Source organism: Gymnogyps californianus, chromosome Z (genome assembly GCF_018139145.2).
Source record: "Gymnogyps californianus isolate 813 chromosome Z, ASM1813914v2, whole genome shotgun sequence".
Classification (NCBI taxonomy): Eukaryota; Metazoa; Chordata; class Aves; order Accipitriformes; family Cathartidae; genus Gymnogyps; species Gymnogyps californianus.
In genome coordinates, this window is record NC_059500.1 from 26,430,510 (window position 1) to 26,449,831 (window position 19,322).

The 19,322-nt window shown below is 38.9% G+C and overlaps 1 protein-coding gene across 1 annotated transcript in view; it reads right to left on the reverse strand.

Annotated features, from left to right (window-relative positions):
* The window catches only part of PPIP5K2 (diphosphoinositol pentakisphosphate kinase 2), a 54,341-nt gene that overhangs the window by 34,438 nt on the left and 581 nt on the right, over positions 1-19,322 (reverse strand). The window contains 7 exon segments of the mRNA XM_050913151.1: positions 414-575; positions 2,373-2,474; positions 2,874-3,028; positions 4,417-4,502; positions 5,386-5,476; positions 6,203-6,398; positions 7,947-8,348. Of these exon segments, the coding sequence (XP_050769108.1) occupies positions 414-575; positions 2,373-2,474; positions 2,874-3,028; positions 4,417-4,502; positions 5,386-5,476; positions 6,203-6,398; positions 7,947-8,090 (936 nt within the window). The 5' untranslated portion in view covers positions 8,091-8,348.

The window sequence follows — 19,322 nt, forward strand, 5'->3', positions numbered from 1 at the left end:
AAACTATCAAACACTTCAAATAAGGCCCTAATCACGTCAGTACCAACTTAACATTTAATTGGGCCCAGTGTAAATACTAGGTAACAAAAGTTACAAAAACTTAACTACTGAAATTGTGTTTTGCTAACCTAGAAACCATTAATAAAATGTGTGAACATATTATGCATAGAACAGATACATCATGGACTAGCAAAGCACAATAGCAACACATGAATTCAGGAAACTTATGCAACATAAGCAACCCATCCAGAACTTTTCAATGCGTTAAAGGAAGAATTCTTCTAGATTAAAAAAAGATGTGGAAGTTTAACTTTTCACCTTCCTAGGAGTTCTGCAGCAATTATCACTGCTGGCTCTGTGAGTTAGTTAATTAACACTGAGTGTTTGATCAGATAGGAAAGTAATCAGCTTACTTTAAAGGCAAGGCATACTTTCCAAGCAATTAACTTCTCTCTTGCATTCAGGATGACTGGATACCTCACTTCTTTTCCTTCACTATCTCGTTCTACCTTGCCATCCAGAGCTGGAGACTTCCGGGCTTCAGCATGAGCATAATCTGGACCTACTGTGTACACCTTTATTGAAAAACAGGAACTCTTGATTCAGTGTAATTAAATTACATATACGCATACATTTTGCTAAATTTATCTCAAATGTGATAACAACTTCAAAAGATACCAGCTGTTTTCATCATTGAAAAGGTCACTCTAAAGTTCTCTACCTTCAGAGAACACCCATCATCTATTGACAACGTAGGATAAAGCAAGAGGAGACAACAGCTAGAGCACAGGTAAAGAAAAATAATAATTCTAGAACTTGATGAATAAAAATGAATTTCTTAATTATGGTGGTACATTGGTAAAGAATAATGTTTTCCTCTCCAGAACTTCTGCAGAACTTGGGGAGCAGATTAATTTGAGAATTATTTCAGTTTACTTGATTATGGAAATCTGGCTGCAGGACTAAGTGATTCTCTTAATTAAAAAATATCTTCATATTTTAGGCAGGACTAAACAAAGCAAAGATCTGCCCAGTTTTAGCATGACAAGGCAGGGGCTTGAGAGAATGATTGTGCTATCTACTCTGCTGCAGTGTCGATGCTCACTGAAAGGACCGGGGCATACACTAGAAGAGACTTGTCAGAAGCTCTCAAAAATGGGCTACTGTCACTTTAATTAAAAACAAAACTCTAAGCTTTAATAAAAAAGTATTCAACTAAACCAGATGTTTGCAAATACTGCCACTTTAATCAACTCGGGCAAGAGGGTGAGTTGGGTGAAGCTGCCTAATATAAAGCTGACAGTCTTGTTACTTGAAGAAAATCCATTATTTATTTGGGGTGTTAAAAGTCCACAGCTGCTGCTTGATGACTACACTACAACAAGCAGTCAAAATAGTCCCCACCCCTCAAGTTATTTGCATCTCTTCAGGTTGCAAGAAACTTTTCTTTTCAGAAATGATTTGTAAAGCTCTTACACAGACGTCTGTGAACTCAGATTAACCTATTGCAAAGTCTTGCACCGTATAACCATCTGAAGAGTACAGCTCATGAAAACATATCGACTTAAAGAACGGGGAATTTGTCTGAGAACATAAACCGAGCATCCTCCTCATGTATCACCAAGTGGAAGAAGTTGACTGCAATTGATAAAAGGGTTCTTTGGCCTAAGATTGGATTAGATCTCACACTCTCTAAACCTCCAATTTTGTCTAAATATGGTGATCTCTCATGCATATTGTAAAACATTAGTTTCACATGTTTTATGATGGGCTTCAAATAGCCAGAACTAACACAAAAGGAAAGAAAGCAACCTCCATACATGGCTGGCTTAACACCTATTCTGTTATTGCTCTATTTTAGCATTCTTTTATAATACCTAGTTTTTACATCTGTTAAGAAAATAAATGAACAAAAGAGTGAAAATAATTACAGATAAGGTCAATGCATTATTTTCTGCAAGTTTATATAATTTTAGTACGTAACTTTTGTTTATCAATTAGAATACTAAGACAGTTAGTAAAATCTATTTTAATTACAGATTTCTTTCCAACCTTCAGACAAAATAGCTAGGCAGCATCTGTTTACACAGGAAAGTATATGCTGTTCTGGCACTAATACAACACAAAAAAGAAAGACAATGTGTTGGTTAACAAGCCTCCAGCACTTGATTCTAACAACATAGGCAAAGCTGCTCTACATTACAAGTACTGTGTTTAGCTAGAATAAGAATTATCTTCTTTACTTATGAACGGTATCAAAACGTCATTAAAATTAATCCTTGACACAAAGATATACTTTCATCTTTTAAACTGACAAGCTCTTGGAGCAGTTGATTGTTCTAAATATAAATAAGAACACGCAGTTGTCATACCTTCACATCAGTGCCATCTGTAGGCATGAATTCCTCATAAATATAGGAGCCTGTTTTTCTCACACTGCTTTCAGGGGAATAAACACTGCTTCTGCTGCCAATCTGAAATGAATATTTATCTATTAATAAACTCATAGGCTACTGCCTGAGAAACTTTAAAACTCCTTAAAATAACACACTTGTACTCAGAAAGCACTTCCTGTACCAAATGAAGCAACTAGGTTTTGATTGTTCCCAAAAGATTTCTTATAAAAGTGCACTGACTGTGTATGCTTCTTTTACCTGTAAGAATCTGCAGTGGCTGACAATCTACTGCAAAGAACAAGGGTCTGCATTCAAACTAAATGTTCTCCTGAAATGAATTTCTCTGATCTGCCACTACTCCTACACAAGCAGGACATGACAAAACAGGTCCCAGCTAACATATGGATAGGACAGAATTACTCTGCAATTCTGTCAGACATCTACAACTTTTCAATAGCTTTATTACAATACCCTCACCTTTCGAAAGAGCCTCTGGCTTCCACCCCCAGCAGATGTTGGATAATAAATGTAAACATTGTGGTCCTCAGCACTAACTGGCTTTTCTACAAAAGGCTTTTGGAAAATTTCTCCATTCACTTCCACATGATCTTCTCCTTCAATCAAGTTGCATTCTGAAGAAACAGTGCGAACAACAGAGATATAATAATACATTCATGGAATGAAATGATTAGAGATTTGGGGTAATTTTGTAGGTTGAAATAAAAAGATTATATTACATTTTTGGTTCACTGATTTGTTACTGCACAAAGACTTGATGATTATGTGCTGAACATGTCTGCTGTACCACGTCTATATTATGTTACTTTAATACTGTCTTCCAGGATTTCTGTTGATTCCCTCAGTGTCAGACAGGAAATCGTCTCCTACAGATGCATAAGCTTGCATGGGTGGTATTTTTTTGGAAATGTTTTGAAGACAGGGGGTAGGGCTGTTTTTCTTTAGTGCCTTTCTCTGAAATATCAGGGGGATGGCAGATGGCCAGCAAACATGGTACGGTGCCAGACGCAACAGTACTTTTAATAGGCTGAGAACTGTCTCATACTGTGTGATTGATGCACCTTGCACAGAGGATTAGGTCCTCTGGCATCAGGGATCAGGAATCTCTTCACTACTGGTTAGCTGCATGCAGCAGCTTTTATTTGACTTCTGTAGCATAAATGAGTCCTTTTCTCCCTAGATTACGCAGACATTTTAACCTAAAATTCCCTACCTCTTAAGAGCTACACCACAGCAATACTTCAATTTTCTTTATTTTTTCTTATCTTGTACTCTTGTGTCTTGACCTGTCATTGCAATCTCCTATTGTTGCTGTAAGTTTTCATTTTAGTAGAAAAAGCTGTTAAGTTTGTTTTCAGGTACAGAAAAAATTAATTCCAATTTATATTCAGAGTATATCATCTGCACGTCTGTCTGGACTAGATTTCCCTTACATGGTTGCTTGTACTTAGAAAGGAAAGTATTCAATAGCCTGACTGGTTTCTGTCAGTATTACTTCCCTAAGTAAAATTACTAATTATTGTGGGTAATGTAACATCATGAATGCTGCTCTCCTTCATGACACATTAGAATCTCAGTTTGAGTTTGGAAGCACTTATATTCTAGTTGTTCTGTGATGGCTGTAAGAGGATTGTGACCCCAGACTTCAGAATCATGCTTTTCAAATGCATATTTGTACTGCCTTTGGCTGGGATGGAGTGAATTTTCTTCACAGCAGCTGGTATGGTACTGTTTTGAATTTGTGACCAAAACAGTCTTGATGTTTTAGTTACTGCTGAACAGTGCTTACACAGCCTCAATGCCTTTTCTGTTTCACATACTGCCGCCACAGCCAGTAGGGGTTAATCCACAACAATACTTTAAATAGTGGAGGAGAAATCAACCTCTGCACAAATTAATTAAATGTCTAGCAAGTGAAATTTAGCTTTCTGCTATGTATGTACCGTTCTCCAGTGGAAACAAAGAGATGCTAACTGTTGATATTTCAGTCATCAGTTTTTACCTTGGGGATTGTTTGGATCACGGTTCAGAACTGCATAGCGAGGAAGTAAAATGCCTTCAGCTTTAAGAATACCGTATACTTCTCTCCTAGAAGAAAAGAACAAAAGTTGCACAGTAAGACAGCAATCCTGCCAATATTTGTATTTTACAGTCCATGAGTAAGGGAGGAGAAAAATACAATTTTTTTTTTTTAATCACACAGGATAAGATTACATATATAATACTCATTAATATAATGCTTTAAAGGTCACTGACACAGCTGTACCTTTGCAGTGATCTCACGAATATCAATAAAAATGTAATTTGCTATGCCAGTCCTGTCCTTGCCACTCTGGCAGTGCAACAGCAATTTACATAGAACAATACTCTTGTTAAAGGAGATTATTAACATGAAGGGTTGAAAAAGTTTATACAGGACAGCAACTGAAGACACTCAAAATCGCAAGTCTGCTCACTGTTCAGAAGGCTCCTATGTTTATGTATTTTGCTCACTATTGTTTTGTTAATACTTGCTATGCATGATTGTAGCTCCAAAACAAAATTCACTTTGAATAACCACACCATCTTTGAATACCAACAACTTCTATTAAGTACCCACTTAACAGAAAAAAAGACCTTTAGTAAGTCACAAGAGTTCTACAATTATAGGGGGTTGCACAGTTGCTATACATACCTATTTTATACATATTTTCAGAGTTTAAACTTTTTTATTTGCTGAGCTTTAGACAAATCTATCACCAAATTTCTACCATGGTAAATCTTCAGACATATCAATATAACAGCAGTAAAAGAAAAAACACATCTAAAGACATATCCCAGAAAACTATGCATACATTAATAAAGCATAACATTCACTGTAATTTTGACTACTGTACAATACACTGGAACTGTTGCTATGCAATAACAACAGATTCTCACAGTCTCCAACTTAAAAGTAGTTTGCTGTTTACAGGTAATTAGTGTTACTTACCTGTCTTGTATGTGATACTGCATATTCAAGTCATTGATTATGAATGGATTCCTGAGTTTTGCATAGGCAACTGCTTTGTCCAGTGGAAATCCTAAAATATTTATTAAGGCAAATAAATTAAAATTACAAGACACAACACCAGTAAATAGTTTGGAACCTTCATATTCAAGATTTAGAGTACAACCAGAGATAAGCCATATCATTTAAGTGGGAGGATGCTCCCTCAACTATAGACACATGTAACATCAGCTTAAGACAATCATGAAACTACACCCTAATTTCAGTATAGGCTGCCAAAAGCAGTAGTCCTGTCTCCAATTCCCTCCTCCTCACTCCACATGCCCTCCACTTCCATAAGGCCAGAACTAAGGCTTTTATTGCCTCTGCCTGAAAATATGATTTTTTCACTTCAGCCTACTCATCTTTGGTTCACTGCCCAGCCCCACAAAAAACCCTAGATATTAGCAGAGATACATGAATAAGTGGCCAGAGACCCAACACTCCCATTGAGAAAGTAGCATGCCTTCACCGTTATTGGACCAAATAAGTATTAGATCACCGTTTCCACTGGCTCCACAAATATTTACCAATGGAATAGCTATTTTAAATACCACGTCAGACAGGACTTTCTCAAGCAATGAAAACAGTATCATTTAAAAAGCTTGTATTTCGAAAGTCAGTTGTATTATATTAAAGAAGATTAATTGCTTCCTAGGAAAATCCAATAAAACTACAAGGGAAAAAAAAAAAAAAGACCCTCAAACTGGTTAAAATATTTAGATGTCAAAAATATTTACGGTATTATTAGAAGATTTACCTTTAGAATGAAAAGAAATGAGACAGTCACATAAAGGCCAGTTTTCTACTGGCTCATTCAAAATAACATCCTCTTCAAATATTACCACAGTTATGTACTTAAACATGGAGAGGCGTTCAAGAATTTCTTTCATTGGTTTGGACTTAGATTTCTTAGCCATTGAACAAATTCCAACTGCGATTTGTCTTTCTGGTGGCTGAAGAGGGGGGGAAAAAAGCAATTATTATTTTTAAGTTTTCTCAGAACACAGCAGGATTTTAGCAGCACAATACTAGAGCAGATATTTTCTGTTAAAATTCATGTCCTACCTTTAATTTAGTGTTTAATCAGGTAAATTGCTAGCAGGTAACAAAATGCAGCATGACAGCACACTGCACTGCATCCTTATGAAAAATGCCTCAAAAAATGGAACTGTTCAATAGCTCTATGCTACTTTTTGTGAGTATTGTATCAGAAGCAAATACACAGGATCAAAATCTAAGTCAGAAATGTCAAATCTGAATGAAATCATCCTTATGGCTCACTCTGAAATTAACTAGCAATTCATTTTTAAACTATTTAATTTTTCTACACCTACTTAGTAGTCGCAAGGCTTCTCATCTTATTACCTAATATTACAAGTGAATTATGAAAAGGAAAACTAGTAAACCAGAAAATACTATTCTAGATTTCTGAGCTATTTTGTGCACGGACAGTTTCACTTTTCTTCTGCACACTTTATATTTTCTTTCATGTTATAAGCCTTCAAAAATTTCTTTCCCCCAGTGGTATCCCTAAGTGCAACAGCCAACCTACTCCTCTGTTTAAAAGAAACAAAAAAAAAACCCCAAAACAGAACAATCCTTTATTTCAACTTACTGTTCTTTTAAAACATAGCCAATTACCTTCCCTTGCTAAAATACACTGACTGAATTGAGCTGAGCTGCTAGTTTTGCAATACTTCTCTGCATTTCCAAGTTACTTTTAATCATGAAGTGTTTTATTAATACTTCCTTGTATTTAAATTTTGTAGACATGCTTGCAACCAGTAAAAATTTAATCTGACTATTGCCTAAAGTGAACTGTTACAGACTAAAAGAACAGCAAAATACAGCTAAAAAAATGACATGACAACTCATGCATAATAAAATGAAGTTTGTCTTAAACAAACTAAAAATTGGTAATCACAGTGCTAAAATTGTAATTCAGAACACTCTGCAACGATAATAAACTCAGGTATAACTTAAGATTAATTTAGCATGCACTTTCTATACACCAAGACAAGGAAGAAGAATGGAAACATGTCGGATCTTAATGGAAACAACAGTAAGACAAAAAAAGAAATGTTGAGTCTGTTCAAACTGAAAAATCAAAAGTTAACTCTTCAGCAGTTGACAACACACACAAAAGAAAAACTCTTGATCATTTTTTGCTACTTTATTATCCAAATAAATAAAATAAAGGCTTATGCCATCAAGTTCATTCCCAGAATCCAAATCAAGTCTGCAAAGCTGGTACATGAACCTCAGTTGCCCTGAAACTCTGTATTAAGGTCAAGCACATCTGCCTCAAAGTTCAAGGTATACTTACTTTTCAATTGTGCTGCGTTTCCAAACATAACTGACAGATCATTATCTGAATATGAACAACTTCCCAATTCAGAACACCATTTCAGTATTAGACTTTTGTGATCTAATGCCATTTCAAAGTAAAATAACGCTAGAGAACATACAGAATAGTACACACATGCCCCTACAGTACATACAGAGTCATACTCTTCCTCCTCTTCTTCCCCATGGTCATAGAAGTGTTCGTAATCTGTAGATCTGGCTGAATCCAATAATTCTTCTCCATCTTCTCCACCCACGAAGAATCTAGGAGGATCATTCTCTGTTGCGCTAACAGACATGGTTACGAGATCTATAGAGGTCTATGTAGAAACTGCAGCCACTTTGGCAGCTGAGATACTGGGCATGCTTCCCGCTGACTCGGGAACACAAAAGTCCCCTGCTCTTTGATGTTGCTTTTGTGGTGTTGCCACTGTGATGATGTTGTCTGCCAGACACTGTTTAACTGGTATCATCTGCTCATTTTTGGTTTGAGTTGCTGCTCCAAGAAAACCACAATAGGCTACTGCTTCCCTGAGATGATACAACAACTTTTTAACCTAAAGGAAATATCCAAACAAACAAACAACAAAAAGAAAAAACACACTTGATAAAGGTACATAAAAATAAACACTTCTAATTTAGGAAAAGTGTTTGGACATTTACATGCCTCTGAGCAAAGCATCAGAAATAAAACCATCCACACTACATACAGTCTACACTTTTACATGTATGTTTAGAGCAGGGGGAATAATTTCAAGATATTTTCAAACTACTGACGCAGACATTTTAAAAATAGATAGTATAACTCATGGAAGTAAAAACTGTCAAATGCATTTTTTGCCTAACTTAAGAAGGCTAAAGTGCAGAGTATATCTTTCATACGAAAAATAGAACAACAAAAATCTTCTCCAGTATTTGTGATATTTAACTCACCATCCCTGTCATCAGCTGTTTTTTCCCCAGGTTTCCTGATCAAATGGCAATGGCAAACAGACAAAAATGCTAATGAAAACTATAATGCCTCCATTAGGACTATTCTTAAATAGAAACTTATTCTCTCAAAAACTGAGTGAATGAATCTTCAGTGTGAAAACAGAATATATGTGCCAGCTTGATGTTTGCTTATTTATTTCCAATAAAGCATTGCTTTATTTTCACACTGAAAAATTAATGTTTACAGAGACGTACACTAGCACTGCCTTCTGTCAAAAGTACTTCTAAGCACTAATGTACCACTGAAGAGAGCACATATTGTACCCTTTTAGCCAGTCATTTGAAAATAAAATCTTGGCCAAATAACTTCTATACAGAAACAGAGACTCAGAGCTCAGCATTCTATTGTTTTAACTAGGTAACGGTTCTTGCTGTAAGTTGTGCATGGCTTTATATCATTAATTATAATCCATTATTACTACTTAGAAAATTAATAAGCAGTTACTTGTTTAGAAGCTCATCTGAGTAAATGCTTTAGGTTGTTTATTAGTCAGATCATTACATAAGTGCCATGCAAAAATGATGTCTCAGCAGAATTGAATTTGTCTCTAAATATCTGTCAAAATTACTTTGGCTGTTCTATGAACAAAGTGAAGCAATAGTAAATTCCCAATGGTGATCAACCATTCAGCTTCCTGTGAAAGAGGATGGTAAACAGAGCAAAAGTTACCCAGAAAGAATCTGTCCTAAGTCAGAGAGCAATAGGTTAAGCGTGGGTAAACAATACAGCTCTTTCAGATCCAGAAGCTGAAGCTGAGGTCCAAACAACAGACACCTAAGGATCCTGGAGTGACAGCAGAGGATTAAAAAGATTCATTTCTTAAACATATTTGTTATGTATCTGCTCTCCTTCAATTCTGCTAATGAAAAATTACTTTCCCTTAGAATGTGAAACTGCAGCCATTTGTCCTTCAAGCAACAAGAACAAAATGAAATTTCAAACACCTAATTCATCTTGCTCCCACAAGAGTTAGAAATTAGGTATTGAGATAAATCAAACCTGTTTATGACAGGGTGAAGAAAGCGAGCTTTCCAAATCCTATTTCTAGCAAGCTTCAGAAAGGCAGAGGTTATTGCCAACATATACTGGCAACTAATACTGAATTTTGAAATGGTATTAAAAACAAAAAAGACCCAAAAAACTGGTAAAGCCTGAAAATGGAAGTTTAACAGTTCCTCTTGCATCAGCTTCCCCTCCCACTACCCAAATTGTGTAAATTGGAAACAAGTGTCTTAACAGCTTTTTAAAACTGAACGTTTTCTCATAAAGAAGCAAAAGCAACCACTTGAAGCAGATAAGCAGGAGGTCATCAAAAGAGGTTTTTTAAGCTCTCTTTCCCCTACCTATTCCTGTAGTGCACTTTGTGAGAGCAGCAGAAGTTGTGAAGTTTGTGTGCAATTAATGACTAGCTATTTCATGAGGATCTCTGGCACTACCTGAGTCTCTCTAACCCAAAGTGATTACTTCTCAAAGCAAGCAGAAACCATACAAATAAAGACTGAAGGGAAAGCACAACATATTTGTCTACAAATGACCCAAAGATATAACCTGACAACCTTAATTCTGTAACAAACCTACCTGAAGTTTTTCTACCTTCCTAACTCAAGAATCTGGAGAGCGTTGGTGTTATTGGTGGCAAGTAGACCTGTCAAGTGGAGCTTCACTTGTGGAAACAGACTTTGAACAGTCACACAGTCTGCTTGGAGTTAACAGATTATTTTCTGCAAGACTTATTACGTTGTTGACCCATCTGAAGGTGGATGAATTACTAGATTGCCACTCCATGATATTGTCACTGGACCCCAGGGTTTTCAGACAGTTTGTAAAAATCAGACCAAAGACACAGGATCAAGAAAAGATACTGACCATTTTCAGGCTTGTAAACTACTGCATGGACTCATTGAATTGCATACAAATTGGCATTCTGACTGCTGATGGTTACCAGCTTATCTCCCAGACAGCAGATGCTGTAAGCTACTGTCATTAGCATAAATTTGAGTCAGGATATAATGAATAAATCATTTATTTTTTAGAATAAATGCTTTCAGAGATGGGAATTGAAATTCTTTCCCTCCAAACGCTTTGGCTACTATAAAAACTGAGGAATCCCCTTCTTTCCTGCAGTGTATCAAATAAAGAGTCCAAGAAAAGAGACGTGGAAAGAGAAATATGAGAGTAGTGACTGCAACTACAATGAACAACTTACACAAGTCTCCTAAAAACATCTACAGTTACCTGACATCAAAAATGCAGTAAGACCTTGCTTGGATAAAAACGTGGTTCTCGAGTTGTACACCAAGGAGAAATAACAAATGGCAGAACAAGAAGATGGAGCTGTCTTCCTGCCCCAGAAGTACCGTCAATGCTGACGGGAGAAACTTCTAAGACACGGTGCCCTATGCAGAATTCCATCTTGCGGCCCCCGGAGCAGCGAAGAGTCTTCCCAGTACCATTTTTCTGTATTAATAGGTGAGCAGCAGCAGCAGCAATATAGGGGCAGAGACGCTCTATGTTAGATCCTCTCGTACTTGGTGCATGAGCATAAGCCTCATCAGACAGTGAAGATTAGAAGATTACATGCATGACTCAACCATGGAAGATTGCAATGTAAGCAAGACAAAACCCAAAGCTTTGTGCTGGAATATACACTGACCAATTTCCAAAGAGTTATCAAGAATATCCAGGCAACAATCTCCTACCGTGCAATGACCTTTCCAGGTAAAATTAATTAGACTATGTTCCCTTCAAACTTCAGCTGTTACACAAGGCTTCTGTTTTACAGCTTACAGACAAACAAATCTCCACTAATTTTGAAAAGCGCCATTTAACTAACAGTGTTGTTTCTTAAAAGGCCTTCCAATCAAATGTATGGCCTGTTCATTTCACCTGTCCTAAAACTTCCCATTCATGACCACCACATGATACATCTTGGCCAAAAAATAAAAAAAAGGAAAAAAAAAAAGAAAATGTTTAAAGAAAACAGTAAATCTGCTAATTTTACATTCTCATCTTAAAATAAACTAATCTCAGTTTTTCCCTAATAAGTTAGACAGCACTAAAATAGTGCACTGCAAAGGAGAAGTAAAAATCCGTAAGTTTAACTGATATTATTATTACTTACTAGTGGAAGGTATACAAAATAACTTTCTAAATACATAAAATGACACATAGACAAACTTAACATTAACATACAAATAAGGCCGTGTTTGAATCACAGATTTTGGTAGCCTGCTAAGCACTCCAAGTCCATTGTTCACTCCAGCGGTGCACTACAGCCTTTTTTCCTAACAGAACATTTCTCCACTTCCACAAGTATATTCTAAAAGAATTCCGTAAGTATATTCTAAAAGAATAAACCAAAATGTAGTCCTCACTAAGTGTTAACAGGTATTCCCACAAACAGTTTTCCTGTCCCCATTCCACGTGTTTCAGCAGCTCAGGAATCCAGCCCTGGTGTTTCCCATATTTACTTAGACCATAAAGATTAGCATTCCAGCAACTCTCAGCAACAAATCAGCTCAATGTAGCAGCAGTGGTCTGAGCAGCCATGTAAAAGGGGCTCAAGGTTTTAACAGCCATGTTCCAAATACTAATAAAAACATATACAACTCCTTTATAAACGGAAGCATTTCACCAGGTTTTCTTCTGTGACACTACAGCTATCAGAAGAACAAATATACGCTGCCTCTACTGCACTCTAATGGAAACTAATGGAACAAAAACAGAGTAAAAATGCTTCTCATCTGTTATCTCAAGAGAAAAAACAACACATCATACATTAAATAGCTATAAAACATTTCTAAATCACAAACCACTCAGGAAAACAACTTCTAGAAATGCCATTATAACAAAACAACTACAAAACACTTCGTGACATTTACATTGTGGAATTTAACAAACAGGTAACTATACAAGAAGCCTAAGTGGTGCTCATCTGTTACATGATTCTGTACATACATATACATAACAACAACAAAACAGCCCACTCCCCTGCACCTTCCCTCTGTATTGCTCCTTTTAAAGAGTTTCAGTTCTTACTGCTGTAGGCATATTCAAACTGCATCCATTACCAGCTTCCTCCAATTCAAATTAAGTATTTAAAACCCAAATGACTTTAATAGCAATTTTTCAGGTAGTCTCAGTGAGATGACAAAAAGCTTTCAACATCTTTCTGCTAGAACCACTATACCTAACATTTTCATTAACAGTACGTTTAACAGCAAAAATGTTTGCCTCACTTCTGCTTTCTGCTGAGGCATTTTACCTGCTTTAAAATTCCAATTCTGCAACATGATTTATGGTGTAACAAACCACCAAAGACAGCAAGTTTGTTGGGTTGCTGGTGGAGCAGAAAGTACAGGGACGGGGCAAGGGGGAAGCAGTGGGGAGACAGGAAGAAGAAAGAACCAGTGGAGTCTGAACTCTGAGAAAGCTGACAGCAGCAACTGTGATCCCGAGTGCGTGAATGTGTAACACCTTTCTACAGATGATTCAAAGAAACTTGGTAATACTTCAGATTTAAATGTGGGACTCCAGCACTACTAACAAGGCCCATGCCCAAGAACAGCATTTTCTCAGGTCTGACAGATGACCAGGAAGAGAAAGGAGACAGAACAGGCAGAAGGTAGAAAAAGAGGGACAGGATGTCAAGACACAGAAGCTGCTGAAGACAACACTGTGAGCAAACCATATATGGCTTGTTTATTGCTGTACTTTACACAGCAAAAGCTACCTATCCTGTCCAATTTACTTAAATATTCAGTGTCTACTGTGTCATGTAGTCAGTAATACAAAACATTAATATTTACACACAGACGTTGTTCTGTTCTACCACGCATCCTGTGAGGTGATGAGTAGCAGCTGTCAGCCCATTACTGAGATGGACTAAATCTAAAAACAGCTGTAGAGCAGCTCTATCCCAATATCCCTCAACCACAAAGAATATTACAGTTTTAGCCTGATAATACTTTGTGCACAACAACAAAAAAAAACCCAAACCCAAACCAAACGACATAAACCAATATCACAGAAAATACAAAGGGATATAAAGGTTTCCAATAATTACTGGAATTTACAAGGTCCAGTGGTATAACAGGCTGATTAAGAAACATGAAACTGAGAAAAGCCTTTAGGTCTCCTCATCAAATACAAACGTCAACAACAGCCTTAAGAAGTTTATCACCATCTTCTGTAACTCAGCTCTGCTCAATAACACAAGGCAAGGAATTGTGCTGATGTACAACAGAACACACAAGAAATAGGCTAAAAAAGGTAGCAAAGGAAAAAGATGCAATTTTAAAGGCTACATTACACAGCATTATAGGAACTAAGTTATCTGCTACGATCTTGCATTGAACTAACATCAAGCTCTAGATTTCACAATATGCTAACATCTTCCCCCATCATAAGTAAACTACACATCAATACAAGCTTCCAAAGTTTCTTTTTCATTCTGGAAGTATTTTCACAGGAAACCAGATGCAAGATTCAGTCTGCTGTCCCCTCTCCAAATCAAGATAGGTAATCTGGAAAGTACCAGAAGAAGGCAGGGCAGACCACTGCATATTCCCCTCTCCATGGGCAGGCAGTGAAACATGGGCAAAAACTGGTAAGCATCTACACAGGGATTCAATAAAATAAAAACAACCCTTCTCTCTCCCTCTACTCCATTCAAAAGCAGCCAACTTTATCCACTCCAAGCGGGAGGCTGCAACCCGCTTCCTCTCCTCTCAGACTCTCCCAGGACTCCACCACAACTTGCTCCACTGCACTCCAGCACAGGGACAGCCACACCTTTACTAACTTCCTCTCCCCACACCAGGAACCCTGCACCTTTTTGTCCTGTCTAGACTCCCAGTCCAATGTGTCACCACTACTAGCTCTACCTGCTAGTCCCAATCTCCTCCATTACAGGCAATGGGGTAGCGCAGTCTCCAAAATCTGTCAGGAAGTGATGACATGACAAGAACCTCCCAAAAGAGAAGATGAAGAGTAGCCTTTTTTGTTGCTTTTAGCCAGCCACTTGCTTGTGCCTACAAGCCAAGCACAGCTCTCAGACTGTCTGATGAAGAGCCATAATCTGTGCTAAATGACAAATGTGAACACGCTAAGTTCTTTCCTTTTGCAGGAACACTGCAACTATTTTGTACGGTGTTCCAAAAGCATTACTATGTAGTACTTCATGCATTACTCCACCAGAAAAATTATAGCAGCTCCCATTCCAAAACAGACTACCACCTTTCAGCTTTGCTCTACAGAGACCTGAAGAAACATTCTGAAGAATGAAGAGGAGCTGTGAGTCCTCCTTGCCAGTTCAGTGCTTGTACTGGGTTTACGTGGCAAGGCTTTGGTAGCAGGGCGGCTGTGGGGGTGGCTTCTGTGAGAAGACACGAGAAGCTGCCCCCTATTTAAGAAAGGCACATATTTAAGAAAGGGTAAAAAACACTGCATAGCAGCTGAGAGAGAAGAGTGAGAAAATGTTAGAGAAACAGCCCTGCAGACACCAAGGTCAGTGAAGAAGGAGGGGGAGGAGGTGCTCCAGGCACCAGAGATTCCCCTGCAGCCCATGGAGAAGATCATGGTGAAGCAGGTTGTCCTCCTGCAGCCCATGGAGGTCCACAGTGGAGCAGATAGCCACCCTGCAGCCCATGGAGGACCCCATGCTGCAGCAGGTGGATGTGCCCTGAAGGAAGCGGCAGCCTGCGGAGAGCCTGCACTGGAGCTCCTGGCAGGAGCTGCAGCCTGTGGTGAGGACCCCATGCAGAGGCAGGTTTTCTGGCAGGACCTGTGACCCTGCAGGGGACCCACGCTGGAGCAGTCTGTTCCTGAAGGACTGCACCCCACAGAAAGGACCCACGCTGGAGCAGTTCGTGAAGGACTGCTTGTAGTGATATCATGCAAGATTCCCTTGTAGGGGTATCATGCAAGATTCCCTTGTAGGGGTATCATGCAAGATTCCCATTCTCGTGACCTGGGTAGTGGAGAGGGAGGTGCTGATCTCTTCTCCCTGGGATCCAGTGATAGGACGCGTGGGAATGGTTCAAAGCTGTGTCAGAGGTTCAGACTTGAGATAAGGAAACATTTCTTTACCTAACAGGGTGGTCAAACACTGGAACAGGCTTCCTAGAGGGTGGTCGATGCCCCAAGCCTGTCAGTGTTTAAAAGGCATTTGGACAACGCCCTTAATAACATGCTTTCACTTTTAGTCAGCCCTGAAGTGGTCAAGCAGTTGGACTAGATGGTCGTTGTAGGTCCCTTCCAACTGAAATATCCTACATTCTATTCCATTCTATTCTATTCTAAGAACTGCAGCCCATGGGAAGGACCCACGTTGGAGCAGTTCACGAAGGACTGTCTCCTGTGGGAGGGACCCCACACTGGAGCACGGGAAGAGCGTGAGAAGGAAGGAGCGGCAGAGACAAAGCGTTATGAACTGGCCACAGTCCCCATTCCCCATCCCCCTGCGCCGCCTGGGGGGATGAGGTAGAAGAGTTGGGAGTGAAGTTGAGCCTGCGAAGAAAGGAGGGGTGGGGGAAAAGTGTTTGTAGATTTTTTTCTTATTTCTCATTATCCTACTCTGTTTAAGTGGCAATAAATTAAATTAATTTCCCCAAATCGAGTCTGTTTTGCCTGTGACAGTAGTTGGTGAGTGATCTCCTTGTCCTTACCTTGACCGACAAGTTTTTTGTCATATTTTCTCCCCCTGCCCTGTTGATAGAAGAGGCTTGGTAGGCACCTGGTAGCCAGCCAAGGTCAACCCACCACAGTGCTCCAAATGTGTTTCCTGGGCAAAAACTAGCGCACTGTTACCTGCACTCCATCTTCAGCAGTACGGTATATGTACAGGTGCTTTTACCCACACTTTTTTCAGCTTGGTGGATAGGATATTTTTCTGACAAACAGAAAACAGGGACTTCAAACCACTGAGACAGGAGGGAACAGAAACAATATTTATGCCGTTCCATTCAACTGTTCTAACCTTTAGGCTACTATAATCCAACTTCACTTTCCCCACACACCACTAGTTTTCTTTAAAGGTGGCCACCAGGTTTCTTTTTACAGGAGAGGGCTCACTGCTCTGGATTCCAAGCAGAAGGCAGGTACCTAATGTGCAAAATCTTACCAGTGAGACAACTACACTCTCAAGCAACAGGAATCCAGAAATACCCACCTTACTGGCATTTCCTACCGGAAACAACTCTTGTCAGTGTTACTTACACAGGCGCTTACGTTTCTTGAAATGCTATAGGCATTATAGGCTATAGGCTATAGCTATTAGGCTAGCCAACTAACTGCAGTTGCCTAAATCTTCTCCCGGGGACCTGAATTATTTTCCAAGAACTGCGCCACCTAAACGTTTGTGCCTGAAGTAAGATTTCAGTCTGACTCTCTATATTACAGTAGCTTAGCCCAGGTGACTAAAAACTTCAGAGTTGTACTGTGCCATGTGAACCAGGATTCTGTTACGAAGCCAGCTTTGCAGCAAGGAAAGACATGCCTTTTAGGCTGCTGATGAATGCGATTTCTAGTCTAAAAGCACAACTGTTATAGTTTTCAAACAGTAATTACTTGGCTGATTTCCCCATGTTTGCTTTCTTTCCTAGTAATTACACAGTTAGTTAAGCAAAGTATTTCCAGTCATTTAAAATTACCAAACTTAAAGTGAAGTAACTTTTCAATGCATCTTTCCCTTACCAAATTCTTTGCTTGTAGAACTTATTTTTCCCCATTATCTAACCAGCAGAAATGTGACTTTTCAGCATATGTAATGACATCTGCTAAAACTCTGAGTTTTAGCACCGAACACTGCACTGTCACAGGGTATCTTTCAACTCTTTAGCAGTCATAGAGTATAAACTGCAAAATGAACCATTACCGTCCTTCAACAGAAGTGTCAGAACAGCCTTAAAAATCTAGAAAAACCTGTCCAGTAAATATCACTGTCTTCCCTTCAAGACAGAAAGGCAGTATTTTTTTAAACTGGGAAACACTACTACAAATTGACATCTGGCATGCGTTACAAGTGTCTCCTGCACAGCCACAGAACAGATAACCTTCACATTCATTAACCTCCAAGTTCCTTTCTAAATCAAACCTTGTCAAACACAGCACATAAAGACATTTATATTCGTGCAAGCTTGAATGTTTCAAGAAAGGCTGGCTTCTGAACTTTTAGAGATCTCACTCAAAGATGTCAAAACAGCTTCTCCATATTCTCACAAAGAACTTGTTACTTCAACTTTGTAGAGATGAGAAAGCTTTTGCAAAGATGAGAAAGTTTTTGCAAAAAATTCTGTACCGAAGTTCATTAGGCTCAGCCTCTGGAGGCCTGATCTAACCACAACTGCCAGAAGGATGAAAATCTCCTCCACAAAAACAATCAGCCAACCAAGGCAAGCCAACCAGTGTAAAAACTCGTATTTTTCACATATCTAACCATAAAAGAGGCATATTATATCAGTCAAATCCTTATGCCAAAAACAGTTTAGATAGCAAGAATAGTTTTGTTATTGGTTGAATCAAAATTTGTTCACCAAAACAAAGGAAGATTCTGCGGGAATTTCGATACCCCAGGCAAGAAAAAAGTTTGGCTTCCTCCTAGAGTAGAAAAATGACGCAGAAAGGATGCAGAAAAGATGGAAATGGAGCAGCTTAAATAGATGAAGGGAAACAACACTTAAAGATGCAACATAATGCAGAAATACTGTAACAAACAACTGTGAAGAGTGGCTTTTCACCGTAGGGCACTAGATAGAAGTGGTTTGGATGAGAAAGGAAACCACTTACTTCACTGTGGTTGTGATACTGGTCTCGCCCAGTCTTCCTGCTTGTGTGAGGAGAGTGGCTAACTACAAAATCACCTACTACACAGCAACAATAAAAGTGTCAAAACCCCAGCATATTCAAAGCTTACCAATACTGAGTAAAGTCCCCAGGTTCAGGAAAACACCACTAGAACAAAGAGAAATGTTACACAGGCCACTCTATCTATACATCTCTCCCATCTCAGCGCCCAACAGGTTATTTTCTGGTTACCATGTGTAACTGATTCTCAGCTCTGGGACGGCTCCTGCTTTTCCTTCCTAGCTTGATTACAACGTAGAAAGCAATCTCCCTTGCCCCAACTAATTTTACACTGAATTCATCATCATTTTTTGGGATGTCAAACGAGTGCCCCAAATCCAGTGGTTTAGGAAATGTCCTATCACCACCCCCACCAGCCCCCCTGTTTAGAAACACTGCCTTTCACTCCATGTACTTCTTTGTACTAAAAAGCTTCACCTGCCTTTCTGACAGCACAGCACACTGCAAACTCATGTCACTGCTATTTCAGTAAAACTGTTTCCGAGACCAGAATAAACCACAAAATGAGGCAAAAAGCTATATGTGCGTATTGGTCGTGCCCACCATGTTTTACTAATGACTGCAGCTTACTGAACAGCACGGTTTAGGTCTGCGCGAAAGACAAAGAGGACTAGAACGGTTTTGCCCATCCTGCCATCAGGTACTGGGGCCGGATCCGGCAAAGCGACTCCCA